The sequence below is a fragment of the Mytilus californianus genome, unplaced genomic scaffold, assembly GCF_021869535.1.
Source record: "Mytilus californianus isolate M0D057914Y unplaced genomic scaffold, xbMytCali1.0.p SCAF_8, whole genome shotgun sequence".
In the NCBI taxonomy this organism is placed as follows: domain Eukaryota; kingdom Metazoa; phylum Mollusca; class Bivalvia; order Mytilida; family Mytilidae; genus Mytilus; species Mytilus californianus.
Genome location: NW_026262734.1, coordinates 68,870,501 through 68,894,889, shown reverse-complemented (window position 1 = coordinate 68,894,889; position 24,389 = coordinate 68,870,501). Strand labels below are relative to the sequence as shown.

General features: G+C 31.8%; 1 protein-coding gene across 4 annotated transcripts in view; it reads left to right on the top strand.

Annotated features, from left to right (window-relative positions):
• Nucleotides 1-24,389, top strand: part of LOC127712142 (apoptosis-inducing factor 3-like) — a 51,952-nt gene that overhangs the window by 4,075 nt on the left and 23,488 nt on the right. For 2 of the 4 annotated variants that reach the window (XM_052218410.1, XM_052218406.1), the window contains exons 2-3: nt 7,216-7,337; nt 21,505-22,340. In XM_052218410.1, coding sequence (XP_052074370.1) covers nt 7,304-7,337; nt 21,505-22,340 — 870 coding nt within the window. In that variant the 5' untranslated portion in view covers nt 7,216-7,303. Of the gene's footprint in view, nt 1-2,038; nt 2,175-2,573; nt 2,598-7,215; nt 7,338-21,504; nt 22,341-24,389 lie in introns of those variants that run through there. The other 2 variants (XM_052218407.1, XM_052218409.1) reach the window with 2 other exon arrangements.

The following is a 24,389-nucleotide window of genomic DNA, read 5'->3' as shown; positions in this document are numbered from 1 at the left end:
TGTAATTTATCAAATCTGTTTTAGAAACCTGAAGCATAAAATGTGTGAAAAATTTACAACTTGACTTAATTCTCTACATCGCCTTTAGAAAGGAAAGTAAAAGGGATAGTATTTAAAAATCAATTTTATGTGTGTTTTATTGAAATGAACTGCTTAGATTTCATGACATAAATATAAACTTGACAATAAAAATATCTTTTACATTCATTAAATTAACATTGAGACAGTACCTGTGAAACTGTTTAACAGTTCACTAAACCTTTTGTTTTATATGTTAGGATAGGTTGTACATGCATAATTCATTTAAGATATTTAAATTTTATATGAAGAGAGTGAGTGATGGGACCAGTTTTCACACAAAATTATTAATTGAGGCAAATTATATTTACAGGTAAAATTGCAATATCTTTAACAACTAAGGGACCGAAATATGTTTTTGTAACACTATAGTTGTAGTTGGGCCGAGAACAAAATGCTGTGTTTCTTGATAATATATAAACAAATTGAAATGATTAGTAAATATTTTTTTTTATTTACTAAATTTTTTTGTTTGGTCTGAGGCATCATATATATGTAAATAGAGATGCAGATCTTGGATTTTGAAAAGGGGGAGGGAATGGGTGATGCACCAAGAAGAAAACTTTAGGCATGTGACTTGTAAGAAGTCTATGCATTAACCATAAATGAAACTGTAAGGCCCCCCTCCGTAAAGCCTCAACTGAAATATGGAATATAATCAAACTCAATTTGAATTTAGTTCTCCTTTCTGAATGTATTGCCTTTTTTATTAGACTTGTTTAAGATGGGGATGAAAACAGTCTTGTACACAGTCACATGACATTTTTAGTATCACTTTATTGATGTATTCACATCATAGAATTTATAAAGATGTGCTTCAGAACTCACCAAAGATACCAGGCATACAATTTAGTATACCTGACAAGCTTTTTGTCTCAATAAATAATTAAAAAAAATGTGAAAGACCTAATCAGTAATGAAAGATATTAATTGAAAATAAAAAATTCCAAATCTGCCTACTGTTTTGTCATCTTTTCCTGGGGGTAGAAAAACCTTACTGTTTGTTTTTCATTCAAGAAAATGTATTAGATCTTCTGTCCACTCGAACTGATAGTGGTCTTCATGCATATTGAGGAAGGTGGTTACATGTATATATATATATATATATAGATTCTACCACTGCATCGAGTGTGATACGATATTTATCTACTGGAGACAGTTAAATTTTCAAATTTAAAACGCGAGGCTTGCCGAGCGTTTTAAATATTTAAAATTTAACTGTCAAGAGTGGATAAATATCGTATTACACGAGATTTGGTGGTGGAATCTGTTTCTCTAATGATTTTCAAACAATACGCAGGCAAATATATTCCTTCTTTTCGAATGATCTGCAAAAAGATGTGTTCTTTCTACGTGACGTCATCAGGCATGGTCGCCTTTTTTCATGCCGTCACAATAGGAAATTCAGAGTAAAGCAAGAAAATTCGACGTCATAATCGGATTTTAACCAATGAAGAACTGAGATCAAACGAACCACACGTTGATTAAAATTTTTTTATACAATGGGTGCAGAAAGGGATAAATTGATGAAGAATTAGAGAAATATATATATATATGCGATGCATTAAAATGTTTGTCATATATAATGTTTATATTAATTTCCTTTGTGGCTGGACTTTTTGAAATACAAATGGTGGAAAATGAGATCTCGCCATATTTTATCACAAAATTTTATATGAGAGTGAAAAAGGGATGATAACAATTTTGAGAATATAGAAATTAATAAATACAAAACCATTAACATGATTCAAGAGGGCAAACAAATTTAAGAAAATATTATTTTGAACGTAGGAAGTAAAAGTAAATGCTGTTGGGTTGCTGTGTTGTAAAAAAAAAGGCAGAATTTTTAAGTGCATGTTGCATAATGATGAAAATTAAATATAGTGAATTTCCCTTCAAGCTCTATGATATTGCTACCGTGTGTACATAATGGTATCATATATGTATACTTAATAACAAGGAAGTCTGCATGAAAAGAAAACGATAAAAAGGATAGATGGTTTTATTCAAAATCACTCATTTGGTTCAAATGTGAAAACATTTTTTTAATTTTAAAATTTAGGCTTTGTGATCACATAACTTTATTCAGTAAAAAGGTAAGAACTTGTCAAATTTTAACGAATTGAAAGTTAAAATAGTTTCTAGTGATCAGCATTATAAATTTATTATTTTTTCATATTGCTGGAAAGATTTGTTTTTCTTTTCATTTTATGCAGGTAGATCAAGAATCAATTCTGTCAATTTAAAAAAAAAACTTATCTCAATCTTAGGCAATAATACATTGTGGGGAATCATTTCACACTTTTGATTCATTTAAAGTGATCCCTTTAAAAAAGACAAATGTAGTGAACTACTAACATTAGTCAACACTGAAGTAATTTTAAAATGAACAAATTAGGTTTTGTTTGAATTTTTTTAAATGCCACATTTGTGAAATTAATCTCTCAAAGAAGGAAATCAAATGTTTGTTTCCTCATTGTATTAACTTCTTATACAGAAAGTTATTTAGATGTCATAAGGTTAGTTGATTATTATTTAATCCACACAAGTAGACTTTTAAAAAAGTTCTTTTTGTAACTTCCTTTTCTGGTTACATATTTTTACTATGAAATTTGGAAGCAGACTTTATAAACAAATAAATCTTAGACATGTACTTCATGTACTTGCTGCATTTTGCTCTTTCTAACAAAATTTCAAACCAACTGTCAGCAGTAACTTGCAGTTGTGAACTGAAAAGTCTTTCTGCTGTTTTTTTTGGTTTTTTTTTTTCATTTTCCCATACATCAATTTACAGGTTTTTATGCCCCCGCCATAGGCAATGGGGGCATTAAGTGTTACCCTTGACAGTCCTTCCCATTTTCGTGCACAATGCTTGAATGCTTAGAACTAAAAGTGGCAGACTGAGTTCCAATTTGGGCTGTGAGTTGCTTACCGTTCTAGAGTTATGCCCCTTTATTACTTGGAAAATTGCTAATTTTTCACTTCAACATTCCCCACTAAAGTTTCCATCATGCAAACTTTATGGAACTCAAACACAATACTAAAAACCACAACACACACACAGAGTTCAAATTTGGGCAGTGAGTCATTTACCGAAGTTGTCTGGTGACAGCCACATCAACCTTTGTTAAATCTTGTGATCAATTCAATTAACCACAAATGGTAGGTCAATGATATTTGGTATGCAAGTCAAATAGTGTTGACACATCTCATTTCCATTTGCAGAATATTTGGTCCTGCCCCCTTAGTCATGGTCCATTGACTGAAACTTTTGCATAGTTTACATGTCACAAGTTTTTCATCAAGCCAGTTTAAGGTTAAAGCTCAGATCAATAATAGGTCAATTTTGTGAGGTATGCAGTAGTAGCATCGACACATCTCATTTCCATATGGAGAATACTTTTGGTCCTGCCCACTTGGGCTGATCCATTGACTTTTGCATACTTTACATGTTTAAGTGTTGAAATTTGAATTTCAACATATATGTATTATTTCATGCAATAGAAGTTCCTTTAAAACATTAGTTCCAAATGGAAGAAATATTCTATAATATTTTTCTACTTGAACAAATATAACCACATTTGTCTATTACGGACATGACACAGTAAAGGGTATCAGAATATTTGTTCCAACAGAAACAGATATTTAGGCATTATCTATAACAAAGTTTCCAGGGGAATTTCTGTTAGGCAAAACACATGTATACATTGACAATTATAATATGAAAATTGCATATCATTGTGTCAACAGTTTATGTTTCTGTTCCTGTCAAATTCATTCTTGTCTGGTTTTTCAAATATATTTTCTTTGAGAACACTGAACCAATTTGAAGACAGTATTTAGTATGACAAGGTTACTCAATATGGTAGTTTAAAACCCAACTGATATTTAGTATGGAACAAAATCATTAAAAAACATAAGAACCATTGACAGCAAATATGAATTTTTAGTAGTTGATGAAGAGTAAATTTCCCAAGGCAACTGGCTACATCAAATTGAAAATGGGACTTTGATATTTAATCTTTTGTTATTTCCTGTAAAAGATTGGCCTTGAGCCCATTTCTATCAAACATGTCAGACTTGAGCCAGGGTATTCTGAAAATTTAAAAAAAATGAAGAGAACCGTGTTAAAAAAATAATTGTAATTTACCTATGCATCCCACAGTTTGATGTAATCATTATATGGTTTCATGCATATCAAGATAGAACGTTATCTACCACTAAGTACATGTATTTCAATCAAAAATAAATGGAAATTTCTGAAATATTTATGTCGGGGGAAATGAATTTATCTTTGAAGCTTAAATAATGAATTGATCATTTCAATGATTAATTTGCGCTTTGATAGTGATTTTTAATTAAGTAGCTTACAGGTGTTCTATGTGAGGAAAAAAATTGATTCTTACATAATTATATACAATTTAAAGTTTATTGTTGAATGTTGGTATGAAAATTTAGTTTTAGTTCACTTTGGGAGCATTTATGAAGGATTCTGACTTATTTGGAAATAATGTAGCTGTTTTTGTTTGCTTAGTCATGTTAGTCATTAAAGAAGTTAGTATGTTTGAGGTTGAAGTATAGTGGACTTTCTATTCTTTATGTTTTGAAAAAAGTTATGCAGTTTGATTGTGACAATTGTGACATTTACATTCATGACATTTTTGTTGATGTTCTCTGGCTTTGCCAAAAAAAAATCCTAGCTTTCACACAGAAATAAACCAGACAATCAAAGTTGGCATACAGATCATATGGAATTAAGAGAGAAACTAACTGTAAACAAAATAGAGGATTTTTTGTGAATAATCCTACTCTCAAAACTTAATACCAACTTGAAAAACGGTTTAAGCAGTGGTTTGGTAGCTTGCCTGGTGTTTGAAAAGTCTTGGATTCCATCCTCAGCTGGGTCAAAGGAATTGGTATTTGACTGCTTTTCTATCAAGCAATGCTGCATTTAGGGGTAAGAGCAAAGACTGGTTAATAATATAATGATAAAATTAATAGAAAGTTTAATAAAGACTAGAAGAGCAAAATTAAGTAATAAGATATGTGTTGCCCCTAGCTCTTCCTTCAATAATACAGCGGTACTCAGATTGTGTTCACTCACTCATTATCTTTGGGAATATTACATGGTGTTTGTTGTCTCCCTTTCCTAGATAGTTTAAGTTTTATTGTATTTTCTTCACAATTATTTATACATTTTTTTTAATTTCAACTGTAATTGTTCTGCTCCTTGGTGCGTCTTGATTGACATATAAAAATTGGTGTTGTTGGTTGACTCAAGAGTTCGAAAAATATGTTTGAGTTATATGCCTTCTGTGAGAATCCAGTCCTGTATATAAGTAGGGTAATATATTTAGGATTTTCAGTAACATGTTATTCCCCTGAATACACATATATTTTGGACTTAATGCTGGACTTAGGTACACATTAAACAACTGAACAAAATTCAGATAGCTCAGATTTCCATGAAAATATTGGAAAATTCTCTAGTGAAGGACATCTGAATCGGAATACATTCTCTGCATTATAGAATTATAGCCTTTGTATGAGGTCGATACGAGGTTATATCGACCTAAGAGAAACATATTGACTGAGGACGAAGTCTGAGGTTGATATGCTTTTCGAGGTCGATATAACATCGTATTGACCTCAACCAAAGGCTACAATTGTTATATTATTAATTAACAACTATTGCATGAACAATGTAAAATTGGGGATTTCTAGTAACATGCTGTATGCCCTGTGCAATATGCTGTTTTTGACCTACGAAAAGCTAAACACAACAGTATTGGCGTGCAAACTGAGCAAATACAAATGTACATGTTATCAAGTTTTAACAAATCACAAATCCTTGAAAATATTCGATTAATAATACTATACATTCTCTGTATTACACATGTTACATGTATATTGAGACACTAATATTTATGGTTTTCATTGGAAGTAAATAATAGAACTGCAAAATTCAATATTCTTATGTCATTTATGTTAAAACATCAATTTTGTTTTAAACCATAAACATTAATTTTCATGGGATGAATAAATCAGTAAGGCCCTTTAGCTCTATCGATATCTGTATTCTATCATAAATGCAAAATAATATAAATTTTGCAAAATGACATAAACGATTTATCACTAATTTTTGTTGACAATCTTAAAACATTATTGTCAGGAGTGAGTGTACTTCATTATCAACTTATTTCTAATGACTTTAGTTCAAATTAACACTTAGACGAGTGCAGACATTTCAATAAGTAGGTTTCATGGCTGAGAATATTGCAGATGCAGTTCATATTGTTTTGAGTTTGCCAGTAATTTGACAAGTTTTGATTGTTTGCATTATGTGCTGTGACATTTTCACCTGTCATGTCTATATATGAATTGTTTTGGAAAATGTTTTCATGTAATTTTTAACTTCCTCAAACAATTTGTTCTGCAGACATTTTGTAAATTCATTATACAATTTTTGCAAATTCAGAAATTTTTATTGTAATTGTTGATGAGCAGACAAAAACATGAGGTTCCATAAAAAATTTGATTTCTGTAAATGTATTGGTCAATTGATGCTAGTAGCATATTAGAACGCAAAACTATGAGTGATAATTTATAAAATGCTTTACACCAACACTTTTTTTATTAAAGTAAAAAACCATTGTCAGTATTTATAAATCAACTGTTTTCAAATCATTTTAGTAGCTGACCATAATGCACCATTGATTCATGTAGCTCCTGTGTACATTGTTTTAATGTCATCTGCATAAAGAAATGAAGATTCAAATTATTGTAATTAGCATCATGTCACATTAACCCGAAACTAAAAAGTTTACAAAATTCAGCACTTGTCTGGTTGTACATAATATATGAGATTTTAGTGATACTTTCCAAAATTTGTACATCTGTTTACCTGAGGTAGGCCTACTTATAGGATCAATTAGATTTTACACTCATAACAAGGAAATTGTCCCACAGGTCTTTGATTACATCATTATGTAATTATGTATATTCATTTTAATGTACATGTATGATGTAGCCCATAAATTATACTTTTCGCAAGGTCATTACAAGTATTGTAAGTGGTAGTTATGTTACTAACAGTGAAACTTCATTATTAGTGAATTTTACTGATCTACTTTTCAGGATATGCCTCATGACCACAAGATATTGTAATTAGAAAAGGATGTAACAATAGTTGTAGACAAGGGAGTGAACTCATACAAGAAGAATCATGGGGAAAGGACAGTCAAAGTCATATGATATCAGTAAGTAAACTTCATGTCAGAGACAGCTATGGAAGAAAATTTTTTTCATGCAGTTGTTGAATTCAGCAAAAATGTTTTAGGGACTAATTTAGTTCCAAATAGACCAGCTATAGAATCATCTAATAAAAATCAGAAATATTTGAAATTATTGTACTATTTAATTTGATATATATGCAGCTTATTGAAAAAAAGTAATTTGTGATGACTAATAACCATCTTGTTAAGGGGAAACAATCTTTTATAAATAGCTAGATTATTTAAGAGGTGACACACTTTTATAAATAGCTAGGTTATTTAAGAGGAAACAATCCTTTATAAATAGCCAAGGTACATTTTAGAGGAAACTAATTTAGCTTCTTTTAATATATCGGTATTAACTCTTGTCAAGTGACTTAATTGAAGGTTGGGCTTATAAGATGCTAGGAGTTTCCCCACAATGACCTTCATTAAAGAGAAAATGGATCTGAAAGGCAGAGAAGGTGTTCTGCCATGCGACTCATTATACTACCACTTTAGGAGTGTGGGCTTTATTGCAGTTCCTTAGTTTATCTGTCTGTTCGTCTTACAATTATTTTCGTCATACTTTACTCAGATACTGTTTAACAGAATGATTTCATATTTGGTCTGCAGCTTGGCTAAATATTTATAACATTTGAGAAAAACATTTCTCCATAACTACTTCTTTGAGTATCCTTTAGGCTGAGCAGATGTTCTTTGAGTATCCTTTAAGCTGAGCAGATGTTCTTTGAGTATCCTTTAGGCTGAGCAGATGTTCTTTGAGTATCCTTTAGGCTGAGTAGATGTTCTTTGAGTATCCTTTAGGCTGAGTAAATGTTCTTTGAGTATTTTTTAGGCTGAGTAAATGTTCTTTGAGTATCCTTTAGGCTGAGCAGATGTTCTTTGAGTATCCTTTAGGCTGAGCAGATGTTCTTTGAGTATTCTTTAGGCTGAGTAAATGTTCTTTGAGTATCCTTTAGGCTGAGCAGATGTTCTTTATGAATTGATAAGGCAGATTAGAGGTTCTTTATGTTTCTTAAAATAATTGATAAGATGTTCTATTTGTTCTTCCTGATGGCTGAAGATGATGTTTTATGTATAAATCATTATAACAGCAGCCCAACAACAGAATTAAACAGAAGAAAAAACATGCATTTTGCTGTTTTTACCTGTGTTGTCGAAGGTAGAAGCAGGTCTAGTAACAGTTGACTCCGTCAGTCTGTCTTTCTGTCCAATTGTTTGTCTGCCCTTCTGTCCCAAAGAAAAGTTTGGTCAGAGTCTTCTTGGCTTCTATGAAAGAAGATGATTTAATATTTGGTGTAAAGCCTGATAATGTAAAGTTGTAGCAAGTAAGCAATTTTTACATCTGCTGTGTAGCCACTTCCTATTGTCGATAGTTTTGAATTTTACAACACTCATTGTGCAAGGAAAATTTTCTTCAAAATTTTCTTGACTTCTATGAAAGGGAATGAATTAGTATTTGCTCTTCAGCTTGATAATGTTGAGTTGTAGCGAGTAAGCAGTTTTTACATCTGCAGAGTAGCCACTTTCCTGTTTGCCAATAGTTTTAAAATTTAACAACACTCATTGAACAAGGAAAATTTTTGTCCAAAGTTTTTTTTACTTCTATGAAAATATGTAAATGTGCAGAGCTGACCCACTAACATGTCTTACTTTTGAGACAGACAGAACTTTTATTACAAGGCCTGAAAAATATATATTAAAGTGACATATATATAGGTCATGTAGGTAAGTATACCCCTATCCAAAAGAATGTTTTTCAGTCTGTGCGTCCATTCGTTTGTCCGTCCAACTGTCCTGCTTCAGGTTAAAGTTTTTGGTCCAGGTAGTTTTTGATGATGTTGAAGTCCAATCAACTTGAAACTTAGTACACATGTTCCCTATGATATGATCTTTCTAATTTTAATGCCAAATTAGAGTTTTGACCCCAATTTCAAGGTCCACTGATCTTAGAAAATGATAGTGCCCACTTCAGGTTAAAGTTTTTGGTCAAGGTAGTTTTTGATGAAGTTGAAGTGCAATCAACTTGAAACTTAGTTCACATGTTCCCTATGATATGATCTTTCTAATTTTAATGCCAAATTAGAGTTTTGATCCCAATTTAACGGTCCACTGAATATAGAAATGATAGTGCGAGTGGGGCATCCGTGTACTTTGGACACATTCTTTTCATGATCTGAAAATGACTTTCTCCTGTATAATTATTATTTCACAACTATTTCTTTAATAACCTGAAAATTATCAGGAACTTTGTCTTTAGATTAAAAAATATCTGATGCAAACAGATTCCATTTTGAAATGCCATACATCAAATAGGTCATTCACCATATTGAGAAATTATAATATGATTTTTGATTGATAAGTTTGCAAGAGCCTGAAGATATGGTTTTGAAGCAGATGTGGAAGAACTAATCTGTTATGTAAATGTCTCTGTGAAATAAAAAATTTACCCACAGGCTGAAAGTTACTGGATGTTTTCCAGGTTATTTATGTGTATTACTGTGATATTTCAGTTTTATACACATTACAGTTTATTTATGCTATAAAAGGGATGGTGACTATTTTTTTTTTTTTTTTTTTAATGAGGAAGGGGGGAGTTGGGTGGGTGGTTAGATGACATCAACATTACTACCTTTACATGGTTTTATAAGAAAAGTTAAAATAAAAGGAAAATATTAAGGGCAATTGACTTAAACTTGCAATTAATTCATCTAAGTAGATCATAAGATGGTAACAGTTTCCAGAGTTTTCAAAATCTTTTTTTTCCCAGGCGGTCCTTGAAGAAAGTCTAATCTGCTGGTCCTCACTATTATTTCTAATATTTTTGAAAAATACCAAAATTGTGTCTGTCCGTTGCAAAATTTTGGTGGTCAAAACTGTCGGACTACCATTTTATGATAACTTGAGTCCTAGTAGTTTTTTCCCAAAGTGAGTCATCCCAGTTTGAAGTTCAATGCAGAACTGTAAATATGTGCATCCTGTAATAGAACAATAAGGAGATGTGGTATGTCAATGAGACAACTATGCACTATAGACAGACAACTATAGGCCACTTTAACTGTACAGCCTTCAACAATGAGCAAAACCCATCATGTATAGTAAGCTGTAAAAGGTCCCTCATGACAATATTTGAAACAATTCACAAGAGAATACCAATGGCCTGATTTATGGTAAAAACAACTAACAAAAATCAAGTGTGGCAGACAGCAACCAACAACTACCACTGAATTACAGGATCCTGATTTAGGACTTATGACAGGTACATAACGACCTCTCTCATCTAGGACAGTGCTGTAGAAACACAACCTAGAACAAGCATAACAAAATCATTTGTAAAAGGCTAGACTCATCAGCTATGCACTGAAGCACATTAGAAACCAGAACACAAAAAGATCAGATGTGTAATGACAAATACAAGTATGGATAGGATGCAGGACCATAATTGTCTACAACTGTAAAGTCCATTAATTTTTTATTGGTCCGTGAAAAGCAGACCTAATGGATAAACAACTGTTTTCCATCAAAGATGTTGAAAAGTGTGAGCTTTTAGAAAACTCTCTCTATTTTCTGTGGTTAATGGTATTCTGGGTTCAAAAATTTACTTAACCCTTACCATGCTGAATTGTTTTCAGAAATTGTCTAATTTTCGATTATTTGCAAAAATATGCAAATTATATGCAAATGAGCTGTACCCTGATGCTGATGCATATTGATTGCATTAAATCAAAGATAGGGGATCACGGGGTGGGGTGGTCGGGGTGAGGAGACGGGGGAGTGTGGGCGGCAATTTGCCCCAAATTTGGTCCTCATGTGCAAAAGGCGTCAATTTTGACGTTTTTACGTTCTTTTTCTCGACCTGGAAGTCCGAGGGATGCTAATAGATGCATCCAACTGTAGTTTGCATGTAGAGTGGACCCCAGTGAATACATTAATCACAACAGTTGTTAGGTCCGAGTGAAACTGATCTGGGTACACCAGTCTAAAAAAGGTCATTTGCACCAAAATTCTAAAAATTTCCGATTTTTTACTTTAACTGGACCTGCAACCGGAAGTAGTCGTTGCCTAGGCGTATTTTGATAACAAACACGATCAGTAGTTATATGCCTTGGGGTTTACACTATTTGTCCAAGTTTCAGGCCTCACAACTTCGTGTTTCAGACCTCGAAGGTAAGCCCACCCCTCCAAATAACCCAATTTTGTCCGATTTTAATTTTCCAAGTTCGTATTTGAGCTCAAAATGAACATTAAAAGTGAGAAAGATCACAATTAATGGTGTAAGATTGAGGAAACATGCATACACTTCGAATTAAATGGCATTACGTTGACCTTCAAATGTATGGAGCGCCATTGGTGCCAAATAACGGTGGTCTGGGTACTACGGCCCCACATGGTAAGGGTTAATAATAATTCAGCCTTAATATAATGAGCAATATCCAAGCATCTTTCATTCAAATATTGATTGAAGTAATTAGTAAATAAAATGTTTATAAATCAATTGTTTACAGGGGAACAGGTTTAATTACGACATGTGATGGATGAGTCAAACACGTGATAAAATCTTTTGCTTTTATTCATTAAACAGTAAAAGAACAAAAAATCATTTATGTATATTTTTTTTTATATATTTACATGTTATGGTAGAAATATTGTTTATTGCATTTTTTGCATTAACCAATTTTTCTCATTAATTTGTGGGAATATATCATTTATAGTCATCCTACATTGTAATACATAAATGCATAATGTGTCACTGAGTTTGTCATAAATTTGTGGGCAGACCAAAAAAAAATATACATGGACAGAATATTGTATTTATTATTAGTGTTTATGAAATAAACATGTTTGTCAATCACATGAAAGAAATGCTATGTGTTAGGTCCTTAAACTGATTTGTTTTATATCTATAGGACTAATGAGCTTGGGTGAGGAGTTGAATGTAACTATTATGTTGTGGCCTTATGACCATTTTGACAAATTCTTAGAAACTAAAGAGAAAATAGACAGTTATCTGCTTAGATATTTTCAGATTTTTTTTAGCCCATATAAAATTCAAAATGGCCAGCAGTTCAAGGCAATACTGTTATTGTTTCGTCATGACCAAGTGGCTGAGGCAAAGGTCCTCTGACAAAATTTTTTAAGTGTTGCTATGTAAATTCAACATTATCACTAACAAAATTACAAAGAGGCAAGACATATGTCTGTATCAACAGTGTAACTACAAGAATTTAAGTTAATTAGGTTAGAAACAAAAACTGATGAAATTCAATGGTATTTAAATGGAGGTAGAAAAGACATAGCTTATAAATGTTGTAAATTGCAGATATAGTAAGATTGAATAATCCTGAAGTGGTCATCAAATGTAACAATGTTGTTTTCAATCAATAAACCATAGATATAGATAGACTTATGGTGTTTGGTTTGTATTCGGGTTTAAAATGTGTCACTACTTTAGCTGAACTCTCTATTAATGCATACCTTAAACTTGTTTAAACAAATTCAGATAAGAATTTAAAAAGTCAAGGTCACTATCAACATATTTTATATGTCTCTTAAGAATAAGAAGGGAAAAAAATGAGAAAAGTTAATGCAGACTCATATTTATCTTGCTGCAACAAGAACCCTTTAATACACTGTCAAACATAAATGGTTATGGAATATTGTATTTGAATTCTACTTAGTAAACTGTACCTGGAAAAATATATTTCATGTCAACTGTTTTTTGGGGGATTTTTTTTTCTCAGGCATTAAAATTTTGCATGATATAAAATATTTATGGGGAAGTTTTAAATATCATTTTATGCTAATGGTAAATAGAATAAATTATATTTTCCTAAGTCTGAAAGATCAAATATTTATGTACTAAGAAAGACAACTCAATAAATATTACATGTACATGTATTGTAATCTAGGTATAGAAGTGACCTTTTATAGTTCATGTACTAAAGGTTATATAAATTGTTTATACACATTTGTAGCTAGCTTTTCTTACTATAACATTAAGAGAAGAGCCAAAGTTGTCTGTAGTCTATATGCCAACTTTTTAAGGTGAGTTTTCCCTGTCCTAATTGCCATTAGTAAAAGGTTGCAGTCATTCCATGACCATAGAATTAATTGATTGAGTCACTGGAGTCGAGTGTCTTCAATCCATAGGAAAAAATTCAAATTTCCCATTTTTCTTTAGAAAAAAAAATTAATGTGGCAAATATCTTGAGTATCTACAATAAAATAGAAAATATATCCTGAAAAGGAAGAAGGAAGCATGCATTGAAAAAGGTCAACATCAACATGTTGATGAGTTTTTAACTGCCACTGGAAAATAAAAGGTGTTGGATGCAACATGCCACCCACAAACCTCTCAAAGAGTTGCTGCAAGGGCTTTTTTAAAGTGCAGAAAGCATGACACTCTCTCTACACAAGGCATAAGATTTGATTGAAGGACCCTGTTCTAACTAGACATGGATGTGTAATTTATAAATCCTGCACAACCAATTAGACACCCCTTTTTAGCATGTGTTCGACTGTCTGAATGGAGTTAAATTATGACTATACTTCCAGTCAACCATTGGGGTTCTAAATCCAATTAGATTTGAAGAACAAATTTCCTACCAATTATTTGTTGTATATCTGTTTTATTGAAAATAATTATGCCTCAACTTATGTCATTTTTTATTGACGTAAAAGTTGTTCAGTCATATAAAACATTTGAATAAATAATGAAAATGATATCAAATATCAGTCAATATATGAGGGACAGCAGTATATACCAAACAAACATTTTCACAAATCTAATACTTCAAAAATATTTCCTTAATCAGTCAAGGTCCTACGATATTTACCTTCTTTTACTTAGATTTTGTTTAGGAGACATTCGATTTAGAACTCTTACCTACAAAGTTTAAATGTCATTGTGAAATTTTGTCATTTTTATGAAATTTTAAAAAAGATGTCTGTTGAACTTCCTTATACCATTTTTCTAATGCAAAACAAGAATGAATATTAACAATTGTAGATAAAATCATATTAGGTTTTAATTTCTGATAACCAGGATGTTTCACATGACCAAGATAATACATGTGATTGTATCTGTTTGTCAGTAAGTCACATTCTTGTTGACAAAGTCTGATTATTATAGATAATAATCATTAAAGTCATTTAAATACTATGATATTCTTACAAGTGACCTCTTGTAAATAGCCGAGTTGTTAATCTACTGATTACAATACTTACAAATACCCCCATTTAATATTATATGAAGGTGTAAATTTATCAGGTAAATTTGTTTCTTCCTTGTATGTCCTTACATTTTTTTGTTAACAGTGTAAATTTGAATACTAGTAGTATATAAATTGAATTTACATGTTTAATATACAAAATGTAACATTTTTTGGCAAGATTTGTTTTTACTTTTGCATTTTGACTTCTTGTTTTGATATTTAGATATTGAATAAACATAGAAGCATGGTATGTAAATGAACATTGCTAATTTGCAATAGGGATTAGATTATCTCCCTTTAAAACTCTCAAACTACTTTACAGATGACCATACTTATTAGACAAAGATGGATGGTTGTTTAACCTCCTGTGGCAAATTAAATGCATATTCATAATGAGAACATGTTGATGTGATATGAATATGAACCCTGCTTTGTACTAGACGGACACGCTGAGCAGGATTTTTAACATGCTAGTTCACAAGGTAACAGTCTGAAGGAAGACATGTCACCCTACCCAGACACATTATTCTGACTCAGGGTGGACCAGTTTTTGCTCCTACTCCTTACTGTCATATATGCTTAGCAGATAAGCAACAAATACTCATTTTAAAGTCTTCCGTTTAACTTGGCAAGGGATTGAACCCACAACCTCCTACACTCGAGGCAAGCAGGCTACCACGAGACCACCAAGGTGGTTTTTAAACAAAGACAAAACTCTTATTGCACAAAATATATTCAGTACATAGTGTGGTATTCATAGTATTAGGGCAAACCATATTTAAAACTATCCTAACTGTATTTCTTATAAAATGTGAAGATAGAATAGAGTCAAATAATTAAGTAAACAAAAGTTGAAGGAACAACACTTGTTAATGAGTGATTTAAAGTAGTCTTATCAGCACAAAGCCATCCACCTCTATTTATTGTACCCTAAAATAGAGTAGTTTCTCTCCAGAATCTTGTACATATATCTATAGGCAAATATACCATTTACAACTTTATATTTACCATGGAAAATTAAATAATAAATTGATTAAAATTCATAAGATATTCCTCTGTGGAAGGTCTAAACCTACTGTAATGGGAGCACTTTGTAAGTTTTAAGCAATACTTTTTGTTAGTTATTAGGAATTTGTTGATTTTTAGGTTTTTTTTAAAGTAAATAAAGGCTAATTTAAATCAATGAGAGATATTTGTCAATTTGATTATTTTAAATATTCAAGCCAAAAGAATTGAGATAACTAGCATATATATGAATATGAATTGTCTGTTTTTGCAAAATTTATTTATGAATTTATTCACAACTTTTTCAATTGGTGATTTGGAGCTTCTCATATATTGTAAAAACACCTTTTATGACTTACTTTAGAAACTGATGCTATCCAACAATGCATAGTTCTTACACCATATACTGTAAATTCAGAAATGTTTGTGATGTTTTAATTATTGTAAATAATTGTGACATTATAGGTATTGCAAAAAATAATATCTTTTTTCAAAGCACTATTTGTATGCAGCATATCGTAAAATAAGTAAGAATTGATCTCACTTTTTGTTTTGTCCATTGTTACACATAACAATATAGGATCCAAGGCTAATTTCAAATAAAAAAAAGTGGGTCTATGCTGTTTGTGAAAACACATTTGTACTTGGGCCTCTTAATCTATCTATAAATCCATACTGAAGAAATATTTAAGACTCATGATGTCAAACCTGTCCGAACATTGAAAGTTGTGTACACTACTATCTAAATTTGTCAGTTTTGAAGAGGCATTGTTCAATTCTTCATTAACATTGAATTTATGAAAATACTTGAGCTATATACATATATAGAACAGATTTTGATCTCTAAATTGACAAAACTCTTGAGTTATGTGGATGTCTATTACAGGATTTTAAGAAATCAGTATATATACGGTAAGTAAGGTCACATCAAGTTAATTTGTTTTTTCACTTTCACTCCATGCCCTATCTCCAAAGAGCTTGCCCCAAATTTTATATTTTGATATAAGCTTAGCCAGTTAGCAGTTTTTACAAGTTCTTGAGTCCTTAAAACAGATTAAACTCTGATTGTAAGTCAAAGCAACAAAGCTTCTTACTGCCGGTAGTTCCTGGAAAAAAAGCAAAATAATCCTACATATTCCATTTTTGTCGAGCCTGCGACTTTTGTCGCAGAAAGCTCGACATAGGAAAGTGATCCGGCGGCGGCGGCTGCGTTAGCTAACTTCTTAAAAGCTTTATATTTTAGAAGGTGGAAGACCTGGATGCTTCATACTTTGTATATGGATGCCTCATGTTACGAAGTTACCGTCAGTCACATGTCCAATGTCCTTGACCTCATTTTCATGGTTCAGTGACTACTTGAAAAAAAAGATTTTTTGTAATGTTAAATTCTCTCTTATTATAAGTAGTAGGATAACTATATTTGGTATGCGTACCTTGCAAGGTCCTCATGCCTGTCAGACAGTTTTCACTTGACCTCGACCTCATTTCATGGAACAGTGAACAAGGTTAAGTTTTGGTGGTCAAGTCCATATCTCAGATATTATAAGCAATAGGTCAAGTATATTCGGTGTATATTGAAGGACTGTAAGGTGTACATGTCCAACTGGCAGGTGTCATCTGACCTTGACCTCATTTTCATGGTTCAGTGGTTATAGTTAAGTTTTTGTGTTTTGGTCTGTTTTTCTTATACTGTATGCAATATTTGGTGTATGGAATGATTGTAAGGTGTACATGTCTAGCTGGCAGGTGTCATTTGAACTTGACCTCATTTTCATGGTTCAGTGGTCAAAGTTAAGATTTTGAGTTTTGGTCTTTTTTTCTTATACTATATGCAATAGGTCAACTATATTTGGTGTATGGAAATATTTCATGATCTACATGTCAGTCGTGCAGGTTTTATTTGACCTTGACCTCATTTTCACAGTTCATTGCTCAGTGTTAAGTTTTTGTGTTTTGGTCTGTTTTTCACTATAAGCAATAGGTCAACTATATTTGTTGTATGGAAGAATTGTTAGATGTACATGCCTGCCTGGCATGGTTCATCTGATCTTGACCTCATTTTCATGGTTCATTGGTCAATGTTTAGTTTTCTTGGTTAATGTTAAGTTTATGTGACAGTTGTAATAAAGCTTTATATTTAGGACTATCAACATAATATCAATGATTAGTAAAGAAGGCGAGACATTTCAGTGTGTGCATTCTTGTTTTTTTTTATAGGAAAAATTTATTTATTTAGATTCACTTGATGTGACCCTATGTTGAATTGTGTTCAGAATTGATTATTTGTTTTCTTTCATTGAATTTTAGCAGTTTTAGCTTACTCAGACTAAAGCTTTACTACCAAGAGTTGCCATTTCTTAGCATTTATTTTCGTGGGTACCAATTTTAGTTGATTAAGGGAAATTGCGTTTTCGTGGATATTTGATTTTGTGATATTGTCAAAGTCTGTATTCAAGCCTATAGAAAATTTTTAATTTGTTGAACTTTTAAATTCGTGATTTGCCTGTTCCAACAAAAGGCCTGATAAGACCCCTTTTTGGCCCCAAAATATAGCATTTCAAAAAATTTATTTAAATGTAAACTTTTAGGTATTTATTGGAAAGAAGAATACTTTTGTTATATAGATATGGGCTTTTTTTGACATTACACTGCACATGCATCAGGTACTAGCATCATAAATTTGTGCAAAATTACTGAAATCTTCACAATTTTAGCATTTGTGCTTATTTTTAGACGGTTTTTGTCTTAAATGGAAGTGGGCCCACTTGTGTTCAGTCTTAATATTTAAATATATCTTGTATTTGATGACGAAACATAATACATATAAAGGTTGAGACTGAACACGAATGCGGTCACTTCCATTTAAGACCAAAACATCTGAAAAGTGACGTTTTGTGGCATATTTGATAGATTTTTCTTAATTAAGCTTGAATTTAGGCGTCTTTAATGACCAGATCAGTTCACATCTTTTAGATTAAACTAAATGAATCTACTGAAGAAGACACTTAAGTGTTTAAAAAATGTCAAAAATCTTTCATCAAATGTACTTCAAATTTTAGGCCAAAATAAGCAGACCTTCTGCTTTACTAAAATTGATATTCCTCACACAGTATTAAATAATTGTGGATCATTTTCTATTTTGAATTTTTATGCCCCACCTAGGGGCATTATGTTTTTCAATCTGTGCATCCGTTTGTCCGTCCGTTCATCTGTCTGTCCTGCTTCAGGTTAAAGTTTTTGGTCAAGGTAGTTTTTGATGAAGTTGAAGTCCAATCAACTTGAAACTTAGTACACATGTTCCCTATGATATGATCTTTCTAATTTTAATGCCAAATTAGATTTTTGACCCAAATTTCAGTCTACTGAACATAGAAAGTGATAGTGCAAGTAGGGCATCTGGTTTACTATGGACACATTCTTGTTTTATTTTTGTCAGATGAATTGTAAACAAAATTTGAAATGATATGATCTCTAAAATTAAAAAAAATAGTATAGCTTTAACCATTTTTAGGGCACCCATTACATGTCGATATAACATTGATGTGGTGAAAGTGACATCAGTTTAAAAAACCTGGCCAATATTCTATTTTTTTTTTTATCTTCTACTTCTTATATTATTTAGGCTTTATTTTTAACTGGAAATAGCTGTGGCCTTGATCAATTGAAAGAACATCTATATAATATCTCAAGGGCAGTGAGGTTAAGAAACCTTAATTCATACCCATAGGCATTCTGTTGTACATATCATACATTGATATGAAACATTTTGATTACTTTATGCATATGATTGACAGTTACAAGTTATTGATGTTTATTGACAGGTTGATATTTATGTTTTTATATATTATAGTATTATTTATTAGGTAATATATATATATTTCTGTCTTAAAGGTCACCTTTGTAGGTTCTGCTTCTGTCAAAAGGCATATAATGATTAAATTACAAAAAGTCCATACTCCGAATAATCAAAGGACGGTTGTATTACCAAGGTTATGTTTTCCACCAGTATGAATGATACTTGTGATTGACAAATATGTTGAAATAAGATATAATTGATTACAATTGGAAAAATACACCTTTGTTTATTTTCAATAATCTACATAAGACTCAATAGTTGCATTCTAATAAAAAAAAGTTTGAAGGCAAAAATAAATACAATTTTGAAGAGCATTGAAATACAAAAATTCTAAAAAGTTGTACCAAATCTACTTTGGGCAATCTAAGTCTGGGAGTAGACAAACCTTATAAATTTAATGTATATATAGTGCTTAAAATGAGTGAAAATTTACAAAATGAATGTCATGTACAGTTGGTCTTTGTGTCTGCGCTTGTTTTTACAGGATTCATGGTACTAAGATCTAATTAATTATTCCATTATTTATCATGTTTATACATGTAAACCAACTATACACAGATTTTTGTCGAGCTTTCGACTTTAGTCGAAAAAGCGAGACATAGCGATCCTACATTCCGTCGGCGGCGTCCACAAATATTCACTCTGTGGTTAAAGTTTTTGAAATTTTAATAACTTTCTTAAACTATCCTGGATTTCTACCAAACTTGGACAGAAGCTTGTTTATGATCATAAGATAGTATCCAGAAGTAAATATTGTAAAAATAAAATTCCATTTTTTCCGTATTTTACTTATAAATGGACTTAGTTTTTCTGCCAGGAAATATTACATTCACTCTGTGGTTAAAGTTTTTAAAATTTTAATAACTTTCTTATACTATTTTGGATTTGTACCAAACTTGGACAGAAGCTTGTTTATGATCAAAAGCTAGTATCTAGAAGAAAATTTTGTAAAAAAATAAATCTATTTGTTCCATATTTTACTTTTAAATGGACTTAGATTTTCTGCCAGGAAACAACACATTCACTCTGTGGTTAAAGTTTTTAAAATTTTAATAACTTTCTTATACTATTTTGGATTTGTATCAAACTTGGACAGAAGCTTCTTTATGATCAAATGCTAGTATCTAGAAGGAAATTTTGTTTTCTTCCAGATAAAATTACATTCAGTCTGCAGTCAAAGTTTTTAAACATTTATTAGATTCATAAACTATCCTGGATTTTTACCAAACTTGGACTGAAGCTTCTTACAATCAAAAGATAGTATCAAGTGGAATATTTTTATTGATTTACTTCCTCGTTTTTGTAGAGCCTGTGATTAACAGAAAAAGTAGGCGAGACACTGGGTTCCGTGGAACCCTTACGAATTTTTTAGTTTGCAGTATTTATCATGTTTATACACGTATACCTACTATACACAGATTTTTTAGTTTGCAGTATTTATCATGTTTATGTGACAGAAAATTGCAGAATTGTGCTATTCATAATTTTTGTCTCTCCTGCAACTATTTTGAGGCTCTGCCCCCTAGGTCATGGTCCAGCGACTTTGAATTGCTTTGCAATGTTGCTGTCCATCAGATCGTCTTTTTTCAAATTTTCTGTAGACAGGTGAGACATATCTCTGTTTCAACAGTTTATTATGTAATGATCACCTCCAGACAGATGTCTTGTTATAGTGTAATAAAAATTATGGATGCTTGTCAATGTTCATAATGAAATCTATATCACTAACATTATTTAGATATATTTGAGGTGTGTATATACATGTATTTTTATACCAAAACATTTTAAAGTTTTGATTTTTTTCTTTTATGTGCATATCTTTTAAAATAGCTTTTAGCCTATAAACAGAATGATGAATTGCTTGTAATAGGTATTAAGTACTGTCTTTTTTGAGTGATTGTACAAATAGTTCATCCCTAAAGGTTAGAAAAAGGTTAAGCTGTGATTTTACTGGTTGTAAAAAGATTTCTGTACATATTTTTTTAAGAAATTTCGAAAGCGAATTGTTGAATTTTGAATGTAATTTAAGTTAAACATTTGTTTTTACTAATTGTTAATTGTTTATTCTTGGCAGGTACCAATCCACAGAAGGCATCTCACAAAAGACCAAAGTCTTCAAACCAGCGTGAGTCACTGCTTCTGTCAAGGAATAGTACAAATATTGACGATAATACTCAGCTCAATAACCAACCAAACGGAGATAAGTCACCAACAGAGCAAAAACCTGATAATAGGGGAGATCATTCTGTGGAAACTAAGAAATCGGACATTAATGGAATTGCAGACAACAATTCAAATTTAGAATCTCACGAAAAACAAAAAGATTCAGAAACTCCTGTTGTGACTGAAAATAATAAACAGGAAGTAGAAACTTTGGATTCCAAGGGAGAACCTTCTGAGGAGGTTCAAGTTGATAGTGCTAAAGATAGCTCAGAGTCTAACAGCTATAATCCTAAAGAGGAGAGTGATCAAATTGATAAAGCTTTAGAGGACTATATTGAGTCACAAAAAAGGGAAGAAAGTAAAGAAAAGGAAGATATTATTACAGAGGAATCTGATTTAAAAGAGGAGGTTGAGGAGAGTGAGCAAACTGTGACAGTAGAATTAAGTGAATCAAAGGAGGAGGTTCCAAAAGAGGATAATCAGATTGGAGAGGAGGAGCAGAAGGAAGATAGTGAAACTAAGCCTGAACTGAAAGAGGATAGTGATAAGGTGGAAGTCATAATTAAAACTGAGACTGAATTTCAGGAGGAAGACATTATTAAAACTGAGACTGAATTTCAGGAGGAAAACATAATTAAAACTGGGACTGAATTTCAGGAGGAGGTACAGGAAGTTGTTGTTACTACTGATCAACAAGAGGAAAGTGACGTGAAGGAGGCAGTTGAGAAAGAAGAGGTTGAAACTGAGGTAAAACAAGTCGAAGATGTTTGCTAACACTCATGACATGTATATTTCTTACTTTTTAAAATTTCACAATGAAAAGAAGTTGCCTTTAAGACATTATATGAAAATAAGGAGATTTGGCATGTTTGCCAATGAGAACTATCCACCAGAGTTCAAATGAAGTGGATGTAAGCAATTATAGGCAACCTTCAACAATGAGAAAAACCCATACCGAGTAGCCTGTACATACTATGTATGTTAAGGTAGATTGGTGGATTTTTATGCCCCTGCCGTCAGTGGAGAGGACATTAAGTGTTACCCTTGTCCGTCTGTATGTACGTACATCTCAAAATTGGTTTCCATTCTCTAACTTTAGTTTGCCTCAACCAAATGTTATGATATATATACACAATGCTTATTACCACAAAACTCAGATCAAGTTCTAATTTGTGTGGCGTCACTTTTACTGTTCTTGAGTTATGTCCATTTATAACGTTCTATGCAAGCGGGGGCATCAGCTGTGTCCCATGATGGGACACATTCTCCATTTATTTTATTTTATAATTGTCAGTATACATTATATTAAGGAATAAGAAAAGAAAACGGTAACCCAACAAAAACAACATGATATACCCCCCAAAAAATCTGCTATGAACTACATTTATTTCAGACCAATAAATATTCTTATTATATAAATTATGGTGCTTTATATGAATTTCCCATTGTGATAAATTCCAATAATCTCAGATGTGTAAAAGCCCCCAAGGGTGACTGGGGAATAGAAGTATGGTCACCATTGGTCTTCCTCCGACCGGCAGTAAAACCCTTGCTAAAGTGGGGCGTCCGTTTGGTTGTGCGGGATGTACAAATTTGCAGCCACGTCCGGTCAGAATGGGGACGTTAAATCTGATGCCTCGTGTAAAGAGAGTGCCACGCTCTTTGCACGTTAAGAACCCTTGCAACAACTCTTTGAGGGGTCCGTAGGTGACCTGTTGCAAGGCTAAATTTCTGTCCCTATCCAATATACATACCCTCATTTCCCGTGGCAGTCTAAATTTCTCCGACCTTAATCCCGGGAGCTCCTATTACAGAACCTACCTATTGTATTTATTGTTAATTTGTTCTCGTCCTGAATATGCATGAAATATTTGCCACTGGACGTTAAGCAACCAACAATCAATCAATCAGATGTGTAAAAACTCGTTTATTTTAGACTTTCCCCACATTTTACTGGACCCTCACTTGAGACTTCCAACTGCACCTTGATACTTAAAACTAATTGATTAAGTGTTGCATATCAACAATTAATAGTGCATATAAAACAACTTGTTGCTTCACAATAATTGCAAAATCGGCATCAATCTTCTAGAAGTGTTGATCTGCATTTTGTCAACTGTATGCAATACACACATATTCAAAAATTACAATGAAATCGACAAAATAATTAAAGTGAAATCGAGAAGATAATTCATAAAGTGAAATTGACAATATAATACATAAAGTGAAATCGACAATATAATACATAAAGTGAAATCGACAATATAATACATAAAGTGAAATTGACAATATAATACATAAAGTGAAATCGACAATATAATACATAAAGTGAATTCAACGGATTGCAGTAATATAGAAAAGAGTTTGATATTCTATTTGATAAAAACTTTACTTTGAATATGAAAAATAAGACAACTTGTGACTGAATGCCACTATCATGACTATAGATTAAAATCATACTGTGCATTGTTTAATCTATGTGTTGTTTGGTCACATGTCTTATTTTTTATATTCAAATATGGCGATCAGTTATACTAAAGTTATTACTCTAGATCAAAAAAGTCATTGATTAATTTGTTTTTTAAAGAAAATTCGATTTTTACTAATAGATTATGCAATTGAAAATGCTTTTTGTTAATGTAATTTTATTATATCATTATTCATGTTGCAAAAAGTAAAACATTGACATGATTGTATTTACTTTGCAAATGTTCTGGCAGAAAATAATATGGTAAATTCAGAATTTGACACATATATATCATTGAATAATGGACAACAACTGCAGGTAAAAATGAG